At 41.7% G+C, this 22,937-nt stretch overlaps 1 protein-coding gene across 18 annotated transcripts in view; it reads right to left on the reverse strand.

The window, feature by feature from the left end:
- The window catches only part of DROSHA (drosha ribonuclease III), a 136,269-nt gene that overhangs the window by 111,028 nt on the left and 2,304 nt on the right, over positions 1 to 22,937 (reverse strand). For 13 of the 18 annotated variants that reach the window (XR_002643324.3, XR_016392607.1, XR_016392606.1 and 10 more), the window contains exons 3-10: positions 22,751 to 22,816; positions 20,965 to 21,798; positions 16,720 to 16,812; positions 11,056 to 11,166; positions 10,592 to 10,823; positions 7,366 to 7,507; positions 5,434 to 5,588; positions 2,352 to 2,432 (exon numbers count right to left, since the gene is read on the reverse strand). Coding sequence is in view for 15 of the 18 variants with exons in the window: in XM_089908703.1 (XP_089764829.1) it covers positions 2,352 to 2,432; positions 5,434 to 5,588; positions 7,366 to 7,507; positions 10,592 to 10,823; positions 11,056 to 11,166; positions 16,720 to 16,812; positions 20,965 to 21,798; positions 22,751 to 22,767 (1,665 nt within the window). In the remaining 3 variants the exon portion in view is untranslated. The remainder of the gene's footprint in view (positions 1 to 2,351; positions 2,433 to 5,433; positions 5,589 to 7,365; positions 7,508 to 10,591; positions 10,824 to 11,055; positions 11,167 to 16,719; positions 16,813 to 20,964; positions 21,799 to 22,750; positions 22,817 to 22,937) is intronic. The other 5 variants (XM_022564767.3, XM_022564770.2, XM_089908704.1 and 2 more) reach the window with 4 other exon arrangements.

Below are 22,937 nucleotides of genomic sequence, written 5' to 3' on the forward strand. Positions count from 1 at the left end.
TGCCGAGAAGAGTTTGTGGCCACACTGGGAGAATCACAATGCTGGTCTCTGGGGTTCTGGAGCCAAGCCATGCCATCTATAGTGAAGAATTATATGCCTCTGAAAAGCAATTCCTGGTGTGCTGCTGGGCCCTGGTAGATCTGGAAGGCATGGCCAAGGGACAGCAAACAGACATGTGGCTGGAACTGCCCATCGTAAGCTGGGTTCTGCCAGTCCCACCCCGGCAGAACTTTGGGTGGGACCAGCAACAACCCATGGTAGGGTGGAGGGGGCGTACATCCAGAACCAAGCACACACAGGAGCAGAGGGCACGAACAAGCCCACCACCGTTGCATCAGCTCCCCTCCCTCAGCTGATGACTAAGGACAGGAGGATGAAAGCATAAGGAAAAGCCCAAGCTTGGTTTGCAAACAGGTCAGTCAGAAAGGGGGTGCAAGCCGAAAATGGACCGTGCTGCAGCCTCATTCAGGGATGGCTCTGAGAGACAGCAATGAGGGAGATTCTTCCCAGTGGGCAGAGTTTCAGGTGGTGTACCTGGTCATCCACTCTGTGTGGAAAGAGAAGTAGCCTGAGGCTAGAATATAGATGGACTCATGGCAGAAGCAAGTGGCCATGCCAGCTGTCAGAGGCCTAGAAGGAAAAAGATGGGAAGATCAGGGATAAGAAGGTCTTGGGGGAGAGACTTGTAGGTAAACAAACAGGAGGAGAGAACGATGATCTCTCCATCACATGTGGATGTTCATCACATGTGGATGTTCCCACTGTGGAAGAGGTTCTAAACCATCTAGCTGACAAAATGGCACAGTTAGATGATGCCGGCCAGCCTCGGTCATTAGCCACCTAGGGTAGACAGGGTGGGCACATGAACGATGTGGCCACAGTAGCAGAGACGGAGGCTTCACACGAGCCCCACAGCATGGACCTCACTTCCCCAGGCTAAGCTGGCTAAGCTGACTGCCACTGCCGAACGTCCAACCAGCCACCTCCAATGACCAACGCTAGGCCCCCAATATGGCAACATTCCTGGAGGAGACCAACCTACCACTTGGTGGAATGCTGACTACATAAGTCCCGTCCATTGTGAAAGGGCCACATGTACTCTGAGGATGGGTTTGCCTGCCCAGAATTCCTCAGCCAGCACCACTGCCCACCTGAATCTCCCTTCACGGAAGGGCCTGCTGCCCAGCTGTGGGAAAAGCAGTCAGCACACAGCCTTCCACTGTCGGCTCCTTCCAGGTCAGCCTCCACTACAGAGCCCCTCCCTCCGCCAAAGTCGTGCCCTTCCTAAGGCAGCTTGCTCGGGACGAGGGAGATGTAGGTATGACAGCCACTCCAGCCCCATGCAAGATAATTCCGACAAGCCCGGCTTTAAAGGCCCATCACAGGTGGACTTCCGCCTCTGCTCGGTCCCAAGCCCACTCTCTTCTTGCCTGGTCCCTGTGAAATGTCTTCACTGCAGCCCTACCTGCAGAGACCCCAGCCTAAAGCACACGCATGGACACTCACAGAGAGCACATCTTGTCCCACAGGCCCTTGCTACACTGGCCAGCTGCCAGAGACAAACGAGGTCAAAGGGAGGCAAGTGGTTCAAAGTATCCGCCATCGGCTCCTAGCCCTTAGTCTGATTACTGTTATGGCCTCAAACAAGTTTTACATAGAAATGAAGGATTTACATAAACTATGTTTAAACATAATGTGCTGAATCATAAAGTGACAATCCTGGGATTAATGAGAATAGTTTGTAAAGATAAAAGATAATGGGGAAAAGACAAAGGAAAATAACTGAACAGGAGGAGGTGTATATAACTCTATGATGTAAAAGTATTCAACTCATCAGGCAGACACACTTGGCACGCTCCTGACAGCCCAGGGACTGGGGTGTGACACGGGTAAAACAAGTCCGTGTGCCACTCCCAGTTGAGTGGGGACAACAGACAAAGACTAACAAACACAACAGTGTACACTCATGTCCCCAAGGAAAAAGGACATGTGCCTTACAGCACTTCAGTAAGATCATTTCTCCAGGGAGATTCACAACCATTTATAACAAAAACATGAAAAAAGATTACAATATGTACCGTTTTAGGATACTTAAAATAATAAAAAAGCAACTCAAATTCACTTTGCCTATTTTAAATAATGAACCTTCCAAAGTTCCCTTGATAACATTCCCACTCCACCTCTAAAACCCAAGTACGTTTCTTCTCCAATTATCAGTAACAGAGACTATTAGGGAATATGAGAAGACTATTTCCATGGTATTATTTCATTTACGGGGAAAAGAATAGCAACAGCATCTGTCTACATCTGGCTTCTCAGCACTGACAAATATAATAACCTGAACCAGTTACCTCTTCTCCGGGATAAATGCTGTGCCTGATTCCCGTGCGTCTCGCTTTTGCGCTGCATTTGCAGAGTGGGCCATCATTCATCTGTCAGAAACAGAATGTAATTCGTTTTTACTGGGGGAAAATCCACTCCATGCACGATGATGCCTCGGAAACTGTGTGGGTTTTAATGTCATGAGTACCGAAGCTCTGAAGAGGCTGTCACGGTTAGAAGATTAAACGGATGTTCCCAAACCAATAAAGCTGCAAACTGTCTCTATTGTCTGATAAAGGGAAATGGTATGACAACGCTGGATTCCTGACTTATTTGTGCAGCCAAGCAGAAAATAACAATGTCAGAGCCCTGTTTGCCCCCATCTTCTCCTATCACTTTCCAGTATGTTCTCCCTATTTTTTATTTCAGGAAAAATGACTCTTTCACAAAAGAAAAGCCTATTTTATATTCTGAAGGAACACAAAGAATGCTCTGAAGGTGACCTGCAGATTAAATGTTTTCAAAGACAGACCTAAAGGTATCTGAAGCAGAGGGAAGAAAATGCCTACCTGAACCAGAAAAACTTTCAACACTATTCAGGTGAGTTTGTATATGTTTGTTCACCTGAATTCATTTTACTGCCATGAATTCCACCCATATGATTCAATAAGTGAATAATCCTGAATGCCTCTTGGGTAGAAAGGGGAGAAGGAGGGTGATACATAGCTAAGGGTCCACACAGTCAAGGAATACTTATTCTAATTTTAGTGTATGCACTGCTGAAGCAAGCACTAGGAATACTTATACCACATGGGAGAAATAACACACATATGAAATGCTTAGTAATTTTAAAGAAAAAGGAAAAATGTCGAGGCTTCAAGAAACCAAAATGTGAAGGGTTGAACAGGATGGGAAAAGAAGGTGGCTATTCTACACGAGGCACCAGCATGAGAGAAAAGAGAGAAGGAAGAAATCCTATGTTATGCTCCGGGGACATGAGATTGAGACCCATCTAAATGGAATGGACCATATGTGTGAGTGAGAAAACCAAAAACGCAGAATTGAGGTCAAAATCTTAAAGGGCCTTAAAAGCCAATTTCATGAGTTTATTCAATATAAATGGTTAATATGGCATCAAAAAGGACATGAGAGCATCAGTTTAGAGTATGGGGAAGTGGAGTTCCATTTCTCACTTTCTTTGTATTAATTAAAATGTATAATTTATAAATATGACACATATTATGGGACAAATATATTCTATATACACACACATATTTCTTTCGATTTCCAGGGATTTGTAACTCGTGCCCAATGAAAATATCTCATTAAACTTTGAAAAGAAATTTAAAGTAAAAATCTGTAACTTTCTTTATCCGTTTGGGAAATCTAAAGCTCCAGGTGGTACAGCAGAGGAATAATGGCTACCTAAAACAAACAAACAAACAAAAAAAAAATCCATTAAGATATTATCCAAAGTAAAAGCTGGCAAACAGAGATGTGATGGAATTCCCTCAAAAGTCACAACACATTCGTAATGCTGGGCACAACCTGTTGTGATGAAAAATGCGGAAAAATCACTTAGTGCTCACTTAAGGAGAAGTGAGATAGACATCATACATTCCTGCCTTTTACCAGGGTCTGGGCCCCAATGCAGATCAGCCCTTTATAAGGCTCAACTGTACAGAGGATGCAAAACCACAGAGTAAACACAATGTTGAGACTGTACAGAAGGCCCTGGTAAATCTCTGACAGGAATAAGAACCCACAGAAACCAAGGAATAGGTTTCTTGATATGACCACAGGGTAAGGGGAGTGACTGATGGACACAGGAGTTCTCTTAGGGGACACAAAAATGCTCTAAAATTAGATTGTGATGATGGTTGCACATATTCCTGTGAATATACATAAAAACACTGAAATGTACATTTTAATTGTGTGAATTGTATGGTATGTGAATTATAACTCACTAAAGCTGTTTAAAGAGATCATATACATGATTAACATATCAAAGTAAGATTTCAAAATGCACTGACCATTTGCAAACATTTCTGCTCAATTCTCAGAGAGCAGTTCTCAGAGAAAGTACACTTCTGTCAGGCATTCTAACTATATTAATTGTATCAAGAAAAAAAAATTTAGATAGCTGTCATCTAATAAGTACCAGGAGAAGAGCATTCAAAATAATACAGAATGGTATGAATTTATTTATAAAACATAAATTTTAAATTATCTTTTTATAGAGATGTTTTATTATGCTTGATAACTTCATATGCATTAAAGATACTATTTTTGTATGTACTGTGTATTTGTAAAATACAAATCTTTTATAGATACTATTAATATTTTGTATTATGTATTAGTTCATAATAAAATAGTAAGCAAAAATAAAAACGATTATGTCCAGCCATGATGTAATTAGCTCAAACATGCTTATTAACAAAGAAGAGAAGTTATAAGACATTGTGACTACTACCAACTAGGAAATATGGAGTCTTACAGGACTTGGGACACTGTTTACTGTACGGCTGCAAAGTAACTTCCAGATGAACTGCTTTTTTTTTTTTTTTTTTTTGCGGTACGCGGGCCTCTCACTGTTGTGGCCTCTCCTGTTGAGGAGCACAGGCTCCGGATGCATAGGCTCAGCGGCCACGGCTCACGGGTCACGGGTCCAGCCGTTCCGCGGCATGTGGGATCTTCCCAGACCTGGGCACGAACCCGTGTTCCCTGCATCGGCAGGCAGACCCTCAACCACTGCGCCACCAAGGAAGCCCCAGATGAACTGCTTTTAGAAAGAACTACAAGTGCTCTCTCCCTAACCCACCACTCGTCTCCTTCCATTTACTGAAAGTTTAATGAGGCAGCACCATCATCCTGCTCCCCAACACAGGATTTACCAACATCATCAAACATGATTCAAGGAACACTTGCCCTGGTGCTTATGCTTTGGAGCTGAACTCAGAAGCTGAAAAGAAATAAGCTGTGAAGAATGACACCCAACCCTGAGGAAAATTCAGTTTCAGTGCCAGCTAACATGCATCTTCTGAGCCTAGAGTCATAAACGTGATGTGTACGTCCGCAGTCTTCACAGCAAGAACATAAAAACCTGCATACCTGGCCTGGGTCATTGTACCAAAGTTCATCGTGAAGTCGGTCAGGATGGGCCTTTTTGCGTTTGATTTCTGCAATGACGTCGAAAACTTCAGAGTCTGAGCTGCTAGAACAGGTGCTGTCCTCATCGGACTCACATTCGGATTCACTGGAACTCTCTGTAGTGGTGAGGGGAAAACATGGAGAGATGTTGAAGCAATCTGCAAGCTGGTTCTACCTGGAGACTTACTTTCTAATGACCCAAACCTCTAAATATGAGGAGAGCTGTTTATCTCCCAGCAAATATTCGAGTGCCTACTCCATACTAGAACTCTGCTAAGCAACCCCATGAAAACTAATAGAGTCCATAATCCTAAGTCACAGTCTAGTGGGGGAAGCAAAGAATCAAATATTTTTACAAAGAAAGACCTGATGAACAACGCCAGAGAAAATGCAAACCACTGGAGCAGTACAAAGTTTCACATTCAGAAAGGTGCCGTGAATCCACACTGGTCCGGAAAGGTCACTGAGGATTTCCTAGAAGGGGTACACGCGCCCAAGGCACGGAGTGGGGGTGGGGTTAGGCTGATGAGGCGGAAAGGAACACAGATGGGGCGCTGCAGGCAAAAGCACAGAGGCAAGAGCATGGGTGGAATCTGGCTGGAGCAAAGGCCTCGCGGAAAAAACCTGGAAGTGAGGGGCTCCAATGTCATGAACGCCAGGCTCTGAACGTCAGACTGAAGATTGTAAATGTTTTTCTCTCGATGGTAGCAACAGAAGATTTTAGTCCTTGGAAATGACTGGATAAAAACAGACCAAGAATTATGCTAATGAAACAAGCCTGCCACAAAAAGACAAATATGGTGTGATTCTACTTATACGAGGTACCTAGAGTAGCCAAATTCATAGAGACAGAAAGTAGAATGGTGGTCGCCAGGGGCTGGGGGAGGGAGGACTGGGGAGTTGTTCCTTAATGTGCATAGAGTGTCAGTTTAGCAAGATGAAGAGGTCTGGAGGTTGTTTGCACAATGTGAATGTACTTAACACTACTGAGCCGTACATTCAAACATGGCTAAATGGTACGTCTTATGTGTCTCACGTGCATGTTGTAAGTATTTTACCACACTTAAAAAAAAAAAAAGACCTAGAATTTTGACTAATGCTACAAGAGATTAACGTAGTACAGCATAGTAATAAGGAACCCGTACATGGTTGTATTTTCGAGTGTACTGTGTGAGATGGAGGCTGTCATCCCTGTTTTACAGATGAGAAAAGTAAGGCACAGAGAGATTAAATCACTTGCCCGAGATCGCACTTTTCAAGTAGTGGAGCAAGGATTCAAACCCAGGTCAGCTGGTGCAGTCATTGCTCTTCCCCACCATGGACACTGCCTCTCAGCGAGGGAGACATAATGAAAGTAGACAGATGAGAGCCAGAGAACACGCAGGAAAAGGCATGCTGAATGTCTTGTCTGCGAACAGACAAGACATCACCATATAAGAAAGTTATGAAAACTTTGTGAAGAGAGAGAAACCTTCAAACAGAGCTGGGCTATAGCTGGAGTTTCTCATCAAACCAGGAGCACCCTGGCAGTGGGGAGGGCCATAGGGAATGCCTGCCCATCAGAGGTCCGAGGCACGGGAACAGGCTCCTGCTTTTGATGGGAGGCTGGACAATGGTCCTTTCTGATTAAGACAAAAGACAATTCTACAGGAGACACAACTGTCAGCACACCTTGCAAATGAGATCTCTTATGTATTCTACTGAATGTAACTAAGGAAAAATAAGATCAGAAAGAAGAAAGTTTCACTGCTATGTATTTGCTGACTGTAATTAGGAGAACCAAACGGGCAAGAGGAAATTTCAATCTGGGACTCTCAAGGACACATCCCAAAAGTTCAGGATTAAGCAATAATAAAAGAGCACAGGATCTCGGTCTAGTGCCTTGTGACTCACCTAAATCTTCATCTAGCTTCGTCTTGGGAGGCTCCCATGGGGGTCTAGCAGCTTTGGCCTTCTCTTGCCTGCTCCCCAACTCTTCCTCAAATTTGTCATATAAGTCACGGAGCCTACTTGTTCCAACTACCGTAGAATCTCCCTTTGAAAAATAAAGGATCAATATTAGGAACTGTATTAATAATAGTCATACCAAAGAGACAATAAGAGCTCACCAGTGACCAAAGATTTGTACTAGCAAGGTGTCATTTTTCAACCCTTGATTTAATAAACATTTAAAAGCAAAATGCCCAGTGCTGGCAATGATGCTCTGAATCACACACACACATTTATGGTTGACAAAGTCCTCAGGAAAATGCACACTGCCAACATTCAGAAACATTAGAAAAGTTTATCTATGCCCTTTTGATATAACAACAACAAAAAAATTCATAAACCCCTGAGAATTCATGACACCTGACACCCTGCTAGGGAACATATACTCCTCCCCTACTGAAAGTCACTGATAGTCTATATCCCACATTAATCCAATGACCGCCACAAACACATGCACCCCATAAACACAGGGACACACACACACACCACAAACACAAGGTTCTGCAATGCATTCCTAGAGGAAGTGTTTCACTTTTCCCCACTCTCCTCCCAGGTTGAAAATCACTTTAATTGTCCATACTCTCTGACTTGGTAATTTTCAAAATGTACCTTTCAGACATAAAATGAATATTAAATCATAAAATCTGCAGTTATCCCAAAAGGGGGTAACTGCTCTTCCTCAGCCCCGGCTCATTACTGACACTGGCGATGCTGGGATAGCTCTGACATTCTTACCATCTCTCTGCCTCAACGCTGCACAAACACAAAGGCCAATATTGGGCTTCTGGTTTATCAGCCTTCCTTCTACACTGGAGTTTTAATACGCCCACAAAAAGGTGAGGGGGAAAAATACAGCTCTGCCTGTTTAAATGCTCTGAACCTCAGTGCCTTCAACTTTGTTATTTCAATAATAATAATACCCATGGCAGCCATTCTGCCATTCCTCCTTGCTTACAGAACCATGATTCCCTTCAGATTTGGGGCAGAAAACTCATGATCTCAGAAGGCAGGCTGAGCCACAGTCCCCCTACCCCTAAAATGCCTCTGTCCTAATCCCTGGAAAACGAACACATTACCTTACATGGCAGAAAGGACTTTGCAGATGTGATTAAGGCTACAGAATTTGAGATGGGATAATGTGGGTGGGCCCAACCTAACATGAGCCTTTAAAAGCGGAGAACCTCTCCCAACAGGAGTCGGAGATGCAATGGAAAAAGAGGCAGGAGATATTCAAAGCACAAGAGGGACTCGACCCGCTGGCTGCTGGCTTTGAAGATGAAGGAAGGGGTCCACGGGCCAAGGAATGTACATGGCCTCTAGAAGCTGGAAACAGCCCTTACCTGCCAGCCAGCAAGGAAACAAGGACCTCCATCCTACAGCCACAAGGAACTGAACTCTGCCAACAATCTGAATGGGCAAGAAAACAGGCTCCCTCCAGAAAGGAATGAAACCCTGCTGGTACCTCAATTTAGCTAGTGAGACCCAAGTTTGACTTCTGACCTACAGAACTGTGAGGTAATAAATGTGGATTGTTTTAAGCCGTGAAGTCTGTGGAAATTGGTTACAGAAGAGATGGAAAACGAATCCATGGGGAGAACACACAATGCAGTTCTGGGCAAAGGGATGGAAGAAAAGATCCCCAGGCACCTGAGGCTCCACCCAACACTGCCCTCTGCATCTGTGTCTGGACAGAGGAGTGTAAGGACGTGATGCCTGGAGCTGCTGCAGGCATCCTGCAACCGTGGTGGACCCTCCAGAAGACAGCAATGCCAACCTAGGACCCTGCCATCGCTGATCCACTAAATGCACACTGGCCACCACCTCCCTCCAGACAGCTTGTTGAGAAAAATAAACCCAGCAAGTTTAAGTCACGATTAGTCAAGTATTCTTATCTACAGCAACATTCTGAAGTAATAGATGCCTTCTTTCCAGGGATGTTTTAAGGATTAAATGAGATAATCTGAGATTCATGGAGTAGAGTTTCGGCACCAAACAAACAGTGCTCGGTGTGTGAGCTTCTCCCTCCCTGTTTCACGTGAACTATGACTTAAAACCCTGCTTTACTTTATCAAGTAAAATATCATGCCACCAGGAAAGATTTCTCAGACCCTTTTTTCAAAGGCAAGGGAGTCTCCTCTCTAGTTCCCCATAGATAAGGGCCCAGTCCAAGTCAAAGCTATGTTTACAAAATTCCAAACAACTGCTATGCTCTCTTATCTACCCCATGCACTAAACCTAACATCTCCAAGCTCTTCTGTCCTAAATCTGTAGATATCCATTCCTTCACTCATCCATTTAATCAATGAACATTACTGTATGTCCATCGCATGGCAAATACACCTAAATTAATGGGATAGAGGCATGACACCTATTGGGAGAGAGAAAGAGAAAAAAGAAAGGAGAGTGACAGAAAATAAAATGGAGATGGAAGAAGGAAAAGAAGTGAGCATATGGAGGTTGTGGGGTCCCCACTTCAATGAGGTGTGGCTGCCGAGCCCCAGGAGCCCCATCTCCCACAGCATGTGTGCTGAGTCTCTCGAGAGCCCACCAAAGGCAACGACACCTGCCACTCCACAAAACCAGCAATGTGCTCGGGAAACTTGCTATGGCTACCTTTGGTCAAGGATAGACTTGTAAGAGACAAACTCAATTCTCCCTTGCTTCTCATTTTGAGGGGAAAACACACACACACACACACACACACACACACACACACACACGGCTATAGATCACAAAAGGCATAAAGCAGCTATGAGTGAGAGCTTACAAAACCACCAGTATTAAGACTAGCAGTGTCGTAAAAAATGCAGAATGCAGAGATCCTTTCATTAACCTGCTGCACTCTTGCGTCTGTAAAGCAGCTTTGGTCTACAGCAGTGGTTCTCAACCGGAGGGGGCGGGGAGGGGTATTCTGTCACCCCCGGGGAGACATGTAACATCAGAGGACAGCTTTGGTTACCACAACGAGCAGAGGGTGCTACTGGCCTCCAGTGCACAGAGCCCAGAGATGCTGCTCAACATCTGACAATGCACAGTGCGGGCCCCGCCACAAGGAATTATCCGGCCCAAGATGCCCACAGTACCGAGGCTGAGCAGCTCTGGTCCACAGCTTCTCCTACTTCAGACCTACCACCTGATCCATGGGGTCACTGGAGTAGTAGCTTTCTGAGTGGGTGCATCGGATCCACACAGGCTTAAGGAGCTCGTCGTCGTCCTCCTCATTTCTGTCGGGCAGCGACTCCTCCGGCTCTCTTTCCTTGACTGAGCTACCATTCTTCTCTTTGCCGGAGCTCTGGTTGTCACTCCATCTGTCTTTTTCTTCCTCCCAACGAGCTCTCTTCTTCTCCCTACTTGGGGAGCGACTTCAAAAGGGGACGAAGGAGGCTAATTATTAAAAATGTTCATCCATTGTAAAACTGTTCTATTTCACCTCTTTAGTTCATTTTTCACCTAAAAGAAAAATGTCATGGCAAACCACCATATTCATTTTTATTAAACCAGTGACCCCCTGACACCAGTCTGGTGACATCAGAATCACCTGAAGTTATTTGTTTAAAAATACAAATTCCCAGGCCCTACCCCAGATCTACTTACTGATTCACAGTCTCCGGGGGTGGGGCCCAAGAATCTGTATTTTTAATAATCTCCCCAGATAATTCTGGTGTGCATCCAGCAGGTTCAGAAGCACCCGGCAAACCATAACTCCTGGAAGAGAAAGATATCTGGGAAATATTTGGAAATCTCCACATATATAGACAATCTCAGCATTGAGCATACTAGTTTTGAATCCTCTACATCCTGCTTTGCCAAGAAAAAAGAAAAAAATCTTCACAAAACATGGTCTCAACTTGGCCATAAATTTAGCCCATTTAGACCATAATCCAAGAGTGAACCAGTTATACTATCCCTAAGCATCTCTCTGGAAGTGCACACTTGGGTATTACTGCTTAATGAACCACCACTTTGCCTAAATCGAATCCCCACAAATACTAACTCAATTAAAAAGGAAAAAAGCAATTCTATCTCCTTGAATCTCTGGGGCATGAAATTTGCAAAGGCCCAGCCTATGGATGTACTTGGAGGGAAAAACTTATAGGATAGATTTTAAATTAAGCCCAAGAAATTTAGGTGGAACCATAAAGGCCTTGAGAATCCAGCCAAGGAGAGTAACTGCTTTATTAGTGTTGCGCTGGCAACCTGATAATAAGAGTCACTATTATCCAAGAAAGTTTACACCTGGGTCAAAGTCACAAATTAACTTTTTCCATCAACTCTACCATTCACTCCTGATTTTATGACAGGGTAAGTGTGAGTGTGTATACATCAGGGGGAAAAGGGTGAGTGATTAGAAGGGTTATATATATTACTTATTGATAAAACTTCCAAATATTACATGTACATCACTAGGTTTGTTACCAGAAAAAAAAATGTACTGTGAAGTAAAATGTATATATGTTCACTGTAGAAAAATAATAAAGCATTAACAAAAACAAGACAAAAGTCACCTGTAACACCACTCAGAGATAACCACTATATTTCACAAATGTGTTAAAAGATACAGATATGTAAACATACAAGTTTTAACAAAAAAGAAACTCTATAGCCTGCTCTCCGCAACTCAGTAGTAAATCAGGAACATCATTCTACTTCAATACATCTATATCTGAACCATTTTTAATAAGTTCATATTATTCTTTTATATGTATATACCATAATTTGACAAATCTGATCAGTCACTTAGGTTGTTACTATTTTTTTTTTTTTGCCACTGTAAACAATGCTACTGTAAACACACTTGGGTTCTCTGCAGACTTGTCAGATTATTTCACACACAGAGTGTGTACTTTTTTTAAGGCTTCTCTACAGATAGGCAGTAACAGTTTAGATTACCATCAAAACCATATGTGATTTCCCATTTCTACACATCTTGTCAACATGCTTGTTTTTAATCTTTTCCATTCTTATGAAGAGTATCTCATTTAATTCGTCACTACTGAAATGACACGTTTCACATTCACTTCTTTTCTGAACATCTGAGTCAATATGCCATGCCAATATTTTTAAAATTAGGATTATAGTCTTTTTCGTTTATTGAAAGTTTTTTATTAAAATAATCACCTGTCTGCTGTCATATGTAATGTAACCTTTGTCAGTTTTTTGTTTTCCTTATAATTCTGCTTATGGCTACATACAATTTTTATATGGCCAAATCTAGAGATTTTTTTGTTTCTGTTTCCAGTCTTAGTGTTACGCTTATAATCCTTTCCCATCCCAAGGTTAAATAAATATTTTATATTGTCTTCAGTTACTTTTAACATTAAATTTTTTTACTGTATCTGTCCAAGACCTAAGGCAGAAACCTGAATTCAATTTTTTTTCCATATGGCTTGCTAATTGTTCCCACATCAGTTTCTCCTCTGATTTGAAAAAACAGCTTCACGATAGATGTAAAATTTTATATATACTTGAAAGTTGTTCAATATTTGTTTCATTCATCTATCTATATCCATACCAAATTGTGCATTATTATTTTTCTTCATTATACTCACTTCTATTCCAAAGAAGAATTTTAGATTACTAAAACTGGTACTTCAACCGAACTTACATTAAAATAGATTTTTTGGAAGGCAGCTATACTCACCACTATACCACCAATGCCGCTAAAAACTACAGCTGTTTTTGGAAGAAAACTGGTATTTTATAACCCTGTCTTCCACTTCCACTACAGGAATACGGCATGCCCTCCATTCATTTACATCAGCTTCTTTGTCATCTACTACACTTACAATGGGAAGTTTTCTTCCCATTGATCTATATATTTTTTAAGTTTAATAAGTTATTTAATTTTTATTAATTTAAATTTTCTGTGGTCAATCTACATTTTTTTCCCTGTTATATTTTCCAAGTAGGTATTACTAGTATTTAGGAAGGCTATTAATTATAGTATGTTTATTTTATAACTGTCAACTTCAGTGAGTTAATTCTCATGTTTCATAGCTAATTCTCTTGAATTTTCCTGATAATATCATTAGCTAATAATGGCAAATCTTGGCTCCCAGTGGTGTGGTTTTGTTTGTTTGTTTATTCATTTGTGGTGCTTCCTAAGAGCCTGACACTCTTGTAAGCACCCTGACACACTTAGTCCTTACAAGAACCCTGAGGCAGATATAAACATCCCCTAGAGAGGAAACAATTAGAAATTATATCACTCGCCCACTATCACACAGCTAATAAGTGGTAGTTAAATGCTAATATGGTTGTTTGACACAGACATTTTGACATGTACTAAAAATCCCACCAAATATTTATTATTATCATCAAGAAACACAGGCAGAAGACATTGTCACCCCATCCCCTTAGGCAGGTATCTTGAATAATGGATGGTCAGGGTTGTCTATTGTGAACAACAATTAGTATTCTTTTTTCTTTCTTTCTTTCTTTTTTAACACTTTGAGAGGGACATTTCAAAACAGGAACAAAACATCTTTTTTAGGTAGGTGTCTCAGGAATTTCAAATTTCAAAATCCAAACTCAAAATTGTTTTTTAACAAGATGCTATATTACAACTATGATAACTCTCCCTCCTTTACAGGATTTACATCTGTAATTTTTATTTTCTCATCTACTGCATTAGTTAGACTCACAGAATCCAAGTCTCTGCCTTCTCCACAAGCTACTGGGCATGGGGAAGAAACCAGCAGACTGAAGAGATTTCTAGCACAGCACATTAAAAACCATCAACCTCAGACGGGTCCTCAATGATTTCCACCAACACAGTATCTTGACTTGTTTCCTATCCTCATCCCCTCCTTCTTCTCCTCCTCCTCAGGCCCTTTGTCTCACTGAACAAACTCTTCCCAGCTGACCTCGTCTAATCCATGGCATTTAGTATTTCCAGCTAGGATCTCTTTTCTGAACCTTGCACCTCTGTGTCCAAATAACTACCACACAATTCCATCTGGTTGTCTCACAGATTCTCAAATCCCACTTGCCCCGAATTGAACTCTTCCTTTACCTGTTTCTGAGTGTTCCCAGCCCTCAAAGGGGAACACCAGACCTCGATGATGACTGCTGCCGCCTCTTCCTCACGATCAGTTATCAAGTCCTCCTGCCTCCCTCATCGATCTCTCAATTACCTCTACCTTTCCCCATCGCCACTGTCACTGTGCCGGTCTAGGCACAATCATTTCTTCTGTGGATTACTAACAAAAGCCTTCTAAACTCATTTCCCTACCTCCAGGCTTGATCCTCTGAGACCAATTCTCCATACTGCAACCTTCACACCTGCTCTCTCTCTTCCCCTACCATCCCCCTTCCCTCATGCATTCCTACTCATACTCTAGGTATCAGTAAAATGTCAATTTCTCTGTGACTACCCTAAACTGAGTTATCGACTGCTGTGTTCCCAGAGCAACATGTAATTAATTGCTCTACCAAAAGCACTTCTCACAGTACTTAACTTTCTTATTCCTGAAAAGTGGGGACTCTTGTTAATGACTATATCACCGCACCAGTACAATACCTGGGACACACAAGGATGCAGTGTTTTTCGTTTGCTTGTTGATTTAGCTATACATCACGTGACAGTGGTAGGCAATTGGGCCCCCTTGTCTTTATTTAATGTGCATCCTCAATGATTTACAGGACCCCTTTTAATGTGTATGGGAAGGTCTATAAGTTTTCAACATTGAATTTGGCTCTTCTGAGATGGTATCAATCATGTTCGTCACGAGATAATGTTCTCATCATGCTGAAGAAGTCTGCTTATACTCGAGGTTTACCAGTTTCTACTCATAAATGGATGTGACTTTATTTTAAATATCTAATAGGCAGATACTGAGATAACCCTACAGATTCTGACACAAAGGATTACAGTTACAAATCTCCTAATATTAACCTATCTTCCCATGCAATCTTGGAATAATCTCTCAATTATTTTAACACACAACTGAAAACTTGCTAATATACTAATCAGTATTTTCATATCCCTATTCATAAAGAGATTGTTTTGTGGTTTCTTTTCATTGATTAGGTTTTGCCATCTGGATTCTCCTGGTATCACAGCACGCGCTGAGCTTTCCTTCCATCTTCATCAGTGTTCTAAAATAGTTTAAAACTTTTTTGAAAGTGGCACAAATTCACCTTCTTCAACTTTTTTCCATGGTTATCAGCCTATTAAAATTTTCTGCTTCTTGTGTAAGGTTTGTAATTTTTGTTTTCATAGAAAACAACCCATCACATCCAAGTTTTTAAATCTCTCAAATAAAATATCTGTACTTATACCAACATACAATAACTTTTAAACCTCCTTCATTCCTGTAATAATACAGGAATGAAGGAGGTTTAAAGTATAATTTCTTATACTTAATGGAATGTATGTATTTCTCTTCTTGATTTGCCACTTTTTAAATTGTACGGCCTTTCAAAGAAATCTTGCATTTATTTACAAATATTATTATAGTACTTCAGTTCTATTTTCTATTTCATTAATTTCTTTTATCTTTAAATCCCTTTTTCTGCTTTTCTTATACTCTACCAATTTCTAGAGTCAAGTGATCAGATAATAATTAGATATATAGTTACCATTTATTTGGCACTACTGGGCCCAGTTCTAAGTGTTTTACGTGTATTATTATCTCAATGACCCCTCACCACTCAATAAGGCAAGTATAACTGTCCTTATTTTAGACAAAGCCACTGAGGCTTAAAAAAAGTTAGATTACTCTGCTCAATAAAAAAGTTGGGAAAACTAGTAATTGACCCCAAATCTGTCAGATCCTAGAGTACTGTTCTTAATTACCATTACATAAGACATGGATTTTACTTATCGATATAGAATTGGTTACATCCTGCAAGTTTTGATTTGCAGCAATCTCAATGTCATTTTTCCAAATAAGGTGTGACTGCAGTTTTGCTCTTTTTTTTTGAAACAAGTAAATTTAAGAGCATAATTATGAATTTTCAAGGTTTTTCTTAAAAAACCTTGAATTATTAATGTATAGTTTTATAGCAACTGAGGTCAGAAAGTGGCCCATATAATTTCTAACTTTTGGAAATGTATCAAGATTTTCCTTGTTCATTCTCAATACATCTTGAAAGTAAAGGTTTTTAAATAATTGGCTACTTTAACTTTTCACAGGGCTCTTTGGACAGACTCTCAGGCTATTCTTAAGACCTGGCTGATACTTTGCACAAGCACAAAATCTGAATTCCAGGAGATAATCCTATGGCTTCTACCAGTGTCAACTCCTTGCTTACCTTCCAGATCTCTTATACTCTTTTTTGTAGGACCTTTCCAGAGACGGTGATCTTCGGCTGTCCCGGTGCCTGTGTCTCTCCCGTTCCCGCTCTCTTAAAGGAATTAATACACAGAGCTGTTTTCAACAGAAAGACTCAAAACACCATCTCTTTTCACTGAATTCACCTTCTGAATAAATGAACCTCACCTCACCTAAGAATTTTGCAGGCACTATTCACTATGGGAATTTTTATTCATCCTTCATTTATTATAGGATAAAGGAGTGTTTCACGTTACAGAAGTTAACTAACTTGGACATTTCTTGCTGTTTTCTTAAAAAAAAAAAAGAAGTCATACTTAATACTGAGCAACAAAGGGAATTTTATCATAATCTTCTCTTGAGACCTTCTAACCAGCCAACCTTGATTATTTAACCTAAGAGGAAAACTTCAAAGGATTCAACTGTCTATTGATTTCTAGAACACTCTTAATTTCATCCATCAAATATATGCCAGTTAAAGCTTTTACAGTAAAGATCAGGACAAGGGTCTATAATGAAAGAGTTCTAAACTCTTATAGGTTATAGGCCTGAGGTATAGTTCTAGCCATCACTAATTGTCATGAGACTCTAAGTCACTTTACCTTTAAATGCTGTCCTCATCTGAAAAAAAACTCTAAATGGAGACAGAGTTTACTCAGTGTAAAACTAGAATGTAGGATTTTGAACCTTCCAATGTGACACCAGAGTTTAGTAATAATAGTAATAACTTCTGAGTCTATTTAATGAGTACAATGAGATCTGAAACAAAAATCGGAACTCCAGTGTGTTTATATCAGAAATAAATCTAAGGGAAATAACTACTAGGTCTTAGAATGGGGGAAAAAATGCTATATTAGTCTGAGTCCAGCAAGAAGACTACAAAAATGTCTGAACTCAAAAACATCTCCCTCTCCCTGCACCAGGCTTCCCTGGCAGTTCAGTGGTTAAGACTCCGTGCTTCCACTGCAGGGGGCACTGGTTCGATCGCTGGTCTGGGAACTAAGATCCTATTATGCTTGCCATGTGGCATGGCCAAAAAAAAAAAAAAAATCCCCCAACCTACAGCCAAACAGAAGAAATGTAAATTCACTGAAATCAAAATTTACAAAACTGATAGAGATCTTAGATATTAAAACAAAAATTGCTTTTTCACCTAAAAACCCCTCCTCAAGAAAGACTCTTTTGAATAATACTTTTTTTTTGTTTGTTTGTTTTTGTTTTTGAATAATACTTTTAACATATACTTAAGCCTCAGGTACACACCAGCTGTGCAAAGTAAAGGAGCCAGTGCTTGGAATTCTACATTCTTTACCTGATACACTTCTAAATTTACAGTTTACTTTTAGGCAGTAAATCCCAGCTAGTGAGTGGTACCACATGACAAAGATATAATGTAATTTGTGATGGCATGGCTGCTGAAAAAAATAATTGCCTATATTTCCAAATAAAAACTGTATTTAGGGACTTCCTGGTGGTTGGGAATTCGCCTTTCAATGTGGGGGACACGGGTTCGATCCCTGGTTGGGGAGCTGGGGTCCCACATGCCTTGGGGCCGAAAGGCCAAAACATAAAACAGAAGCAATATTGTAACAAATTCAATAAAGACTCTAAAAACGGTCCACATCAAAAAAACCCAAAACAAAACAAACAAAAAAACCCTCAACTTAAAGGATATTCCTAATTTTTTGTTTGTTTCTTTAACACCCAGGGGATAGAGTTTTGCATTCAAGAGTGGCATTTCTGATGATGATTACTACCTCTGAGTGGCTATGAACTGAAAAGACCAGTATGGACGTAAGTCACAGTAACACTATACGATAAAGCCATTTAAAGCAAGAAAAACAACGCTTGGGTTATTTTTCCAAAAACTTTTCCCTGTTTGGAAGCATAGTATTAGATACATGATACTAGCTCTCTGATGACTACACGTTGTACTCAACAGGACAGCTATGGGGATTACTGTGCTATAACACTACTCATTTGTGGGAAGCCGCTGCACTGCACCTTACTGGTTGCATCTGCCGCTGCTTCTTTTCCCACTCCCCGGAGGAACCCTGATCTTTCACGATAGCAAATGCATACATCGACTTCTTCACAAACTTCCGCTAGAGATGGTTTGCCCTAAAAGGATCTTGTAATTATTATTCAACCAGATTTCGGAGCAGGAGAAAAAGAGGGAAAATGAAATCTGAAAAAGGACAGATTCACTTACCCCAAGAAGCAAGGGGAGAAGTAGCCAGAGTACAGACTAAAGAATTTGCATAAACTTAACACAACCTAATGCACAAACTTTTGGTTTTCGCCAATATACTTCTAGAAGTTATACTAGGACTTCAGGTACCCCATGTTTGTTTCACAGAAGCATTCCATATAAGACAGATGACTGACACGCTACTAAGACCCCAAAAGGAGCTGATTTTAATGTGGCTGTGACACTAAGGCAGCTCCTGGGCAAATATCCCAAATACAACATTATAAAACAACTCCAAAGTAAATAAAGGCCATTTACAAAGATGAACTAACTGCCTAAGGTCCTTCATGGTAAAGGGGTTGCCTTTTAGAATAATGGAGATTAAGGGTAATTCTTTTGGCACTTGATTTCACTTACTGATAGACATCCTCAGTTTACAGGACATCTGTGTTTCTTCAAACAAACACATTAACTCCAAGCTTAAGCCTGGATGGAAGAATCCAGGATTTTACAGCAGAGCCCTAAAAACTACAGCACCCCCAAAACAGAAAAAAAATGCCACCTAGAATGCTGAAGTTTGCAGCAAAATGTTTCCCCAGAGACAGGTTTATTAATAATCACTTTGTCTGAAGAAAACTATTAACAAATTCTTTCTGATTTAGATTTTTACCATAAAACTGTAAAATAAACCATCACAGGCTTCTGCCAACTAGTCCATCACAGAATTAAGAACAAAATTGACCGGGAACAGTAAGTAAGTCGTGCTGAAAAGACTTTTAAAAGTCTACCAACTCTGTCAGCTTTGGCCCACCAGAATCAGTCACCTCTGAAGGAAACATGTTCCTTCCACCTTCCACTGGGCGTCAGGGAGAAGCAATAGAGCATTTTCCTTCCAAACCTTCCGAGTACTGGTCACTCTCTTCGGGACTGAGAATGACTGCTACCGTTTACTGGCAAAATGTTCAGTCAGAATCAAGCACCCAGCCATGAGAACAACATGGGAACTGAGAAGCACACTGATTCCACAGAGGCCAAGACCAGCTCTCCACAAGCTCAAGTAACGGAGTGACCGCTCTGGGGACCTCAAACTTTTCAGCACAGAAGTTCCACAAGACAATGAAGGTAAACACACCACAGCAGACACAAAGAGCAGCACTGTTACCAGCTTGACAACCGGAAAACCTCAAATCTTCATCAATATAAAGAGTTCACTGAAGGTACAAATAAATATTAGTACAATCGATACCTGTGCATTTTTATTTTTCCATCTAAACCAATGGTTGTTAGGTTTTTGGTGTAATAGACTCACACCATCTCTTAAGAATCTGCTGTAAGCAACTGATTAACTTACAGAAAAACATACATACACAAAGAATTTGCGTATAACTTCAGAGCACTTCTAGATGCCCATCTATGAGTGTCTGCTGGAAACCTTATTCTCTTGTATATATAGATATTTGGTCTTTTGAAAAAAAAAAAAAGAAATGGAATCTGGAATGGAATAGTACGTTTTAAATGCAACTTTCTTTAGTATGAATATGTTTCAATGCAACAAAATCAAATTAAAAGCCAATTTGAAAACTGTACCTTTGATAATGCGTATTATTTCATTTTATAAAGGAACAGAGCAAGAAAGCAACAACATATGATAAACTTCCACTTATCCTAAACATCAGAAAGCAAGTTCGGCTTGTTAACTACTTCGATTCCTGACTGATAACATATGCAGATCAACAATTCCAAAAGAACTCAAGTGCTGTAACCTGACATGGTGATCACACTGAACATAATTAAATACAACATCCACACAAACAACTACAAGATCTTTTATTGATCATCATTAAAATGTCAACTGTATTATGCAGAGTAACTGGCTTACATTCATTGAAATGAATCTATGTTGATAATTTTGGGACGCTTTTCCTTTTATAAACCGAAATGCACAGCTGGACCTTTTCGGTTTGGTTGTTGACCAACAGAAATGGCCTGTGCCGGGGCCTCTGCACTTCATTAAAAAACACACATGTGCTTTACCTGCTCCGCTCATAGCTCCTGTGGCGGGACGGTGTCCTCCCCCGGTCGTAATCGGATCTGTAGCGGCTGTCCTGCCTTCTCCTGTCAGGACTTCGGCCTCGCTCCCGCCGATCCAAGGAACGATGCCTCTCGCCCCTCCCGTGACTGTGATCCCGGCGTCTGTGATCATCATAGTGCTTGAGCCTTTCTGGGGACCTCCTCTCACTGGGAGCCTTTGGGAGTGGGTATGGAGGGAGGTGCCTAAAATGAGGGCTACTGCTATTATTAGCACTGGGTGAGAAGGAACTGAGGTTGTTCTGGAAGCTATTAAAATTGGGAGGTGGGAAACTGTGGTGCGAGTATCCCGGAGGGTACTGGTAATTGACCTGCTGAGGCACTACGGGAGGAGGCGGGGGGTGGGGCATGGATGGAGGGGGCATCATGAAGGGGAAAGTGCCCTGTCCAGGAGGTGCTCCAGGGACTGGGGGGTTATTGGGACAGGGCATCGGAGGCGGCATGGGAGGAAAACAGGGAGGCACGGGAAAGGGGGGCCTCATCTGGTGGCTGGGGAAGGGGGGCCGGATCGGGCAGGGGGGAAGGGGGCCTTGTGTTGATGGAGGCATGGGTGGAGGGAAGGGCACGAAGTCTGGTCGTGGAGGCAGGAAATTGGGAGCTGGAGCGTTGGAGAACGTGGTGGAAGGGGCGCTCGGAGGTTCGTATTGGTATTGCACAGGAGGCTGCTGAGGGTGAAGCAGTCTCAGATTTTGGGGCCTGAAGGCTGGTGCTGAGGGTCTGGATCCATGTCCTCCTCGCCCTCGGGGACACCCTCGTCCTGGATGGAATGACATTCTATGACTTCGTTGGAGGAAAGAAAAAGATAAAAGAAAAACTCACTATATATACAGGGTTTTACAAACGCCTGACCATCCCTTAGGCCACTGCCATATCCCACCCATCTAATACTGAGTTCTCTGTAATAGCGGAACCTCCTCATGGCCAATAAACTCCTCTTCCCCAGTCAGCCACCCAACCCACTGCCGTGGTCAGTCCCTGGTCCTTGTCACTCCCTAAAGCCACTCCACCTCCAGCATGACAAAGTCACATCCCAGTGTTCAACCATCTGCTATGACCTCACCATGTCATCCCGCCCACACACCCCACGTCTCTACATCTGCACCAGCATCTTCCTGTCTACACTTTCCTCCCCACTCAGCACAGACTCGCAAATTCAACCTAATGCATCCTAAAAGGAATTCATGATCTTCCCCTTCAAGACACCACCACCTGCTCCTTTTTTAGTGTTTCCTGTCTCAATAGGTGAGACCATTTACTGGTCCTCAAGTCATATACCAGGGGTTACCTGACAACTTCTCCCTTATCCCCTCTAGTTAAAATTTTATTTTCAAATGCCTATCATTTCTGCTTCATAAATACTTCTTGAGTGCATCCATTTCACACCATCGTCTCCTGCCTGGCTACTACAATAACACCCTTGCAGGCCTTTCTACAGCCACTGTCACCACCCCAAGGGTTTTGATAGGTCCCCTGCTCTCACACACTCTGTGCTGCTTCTTGGCAGGTCGTACAATGATTACAGGTCACCAACTCATTACCTCATCCCACCTTTAATGTCTGCCGGCACCTCAGAACTGCCAGGGCCATCAGGGCAGGCCGTGTACATGGCCCACGTGAACACACTCCCCCTCTCCTCACATATCTAAACCCTTCCCACCCTCAATGGCCCAGTGCCAGTGTTTGCTTCTCCCTGTTCTCCCAAAACAGCTGCCATTACTGTCATACCACTCACCAGGTACTGCCTTGCATGGTGACGTATTATCTGGGTATGTCACATCTTCCACAGAGAATATAAGCTCTAGAAGACAGAAAGAATAAATAGACATAAAAATGATTCCCAAACTGCTAATGCTAGAAAACATTTCTACAATTATCTTAACACTGATTTTGCATCTTCCAATGCAGTTCGCATACTAACA

The sequence above is a fragment of the Delphinapterus leucas genome, chromosome 3, assembly GCF_059928025.1.
Source record: "Delphinapterus leucas isolate spDelLeu-1000000601 "Yukka" chromosome 3, BTC_Dleu_Yukka2, whole genome shotgun sequence".
Lineage (NCBI taxonomy): Eukaryota > Metazoa > Chordata > Mammalia > Artiodactyla > Monodontidae > Delphinapterus > Delphinapterus leucas.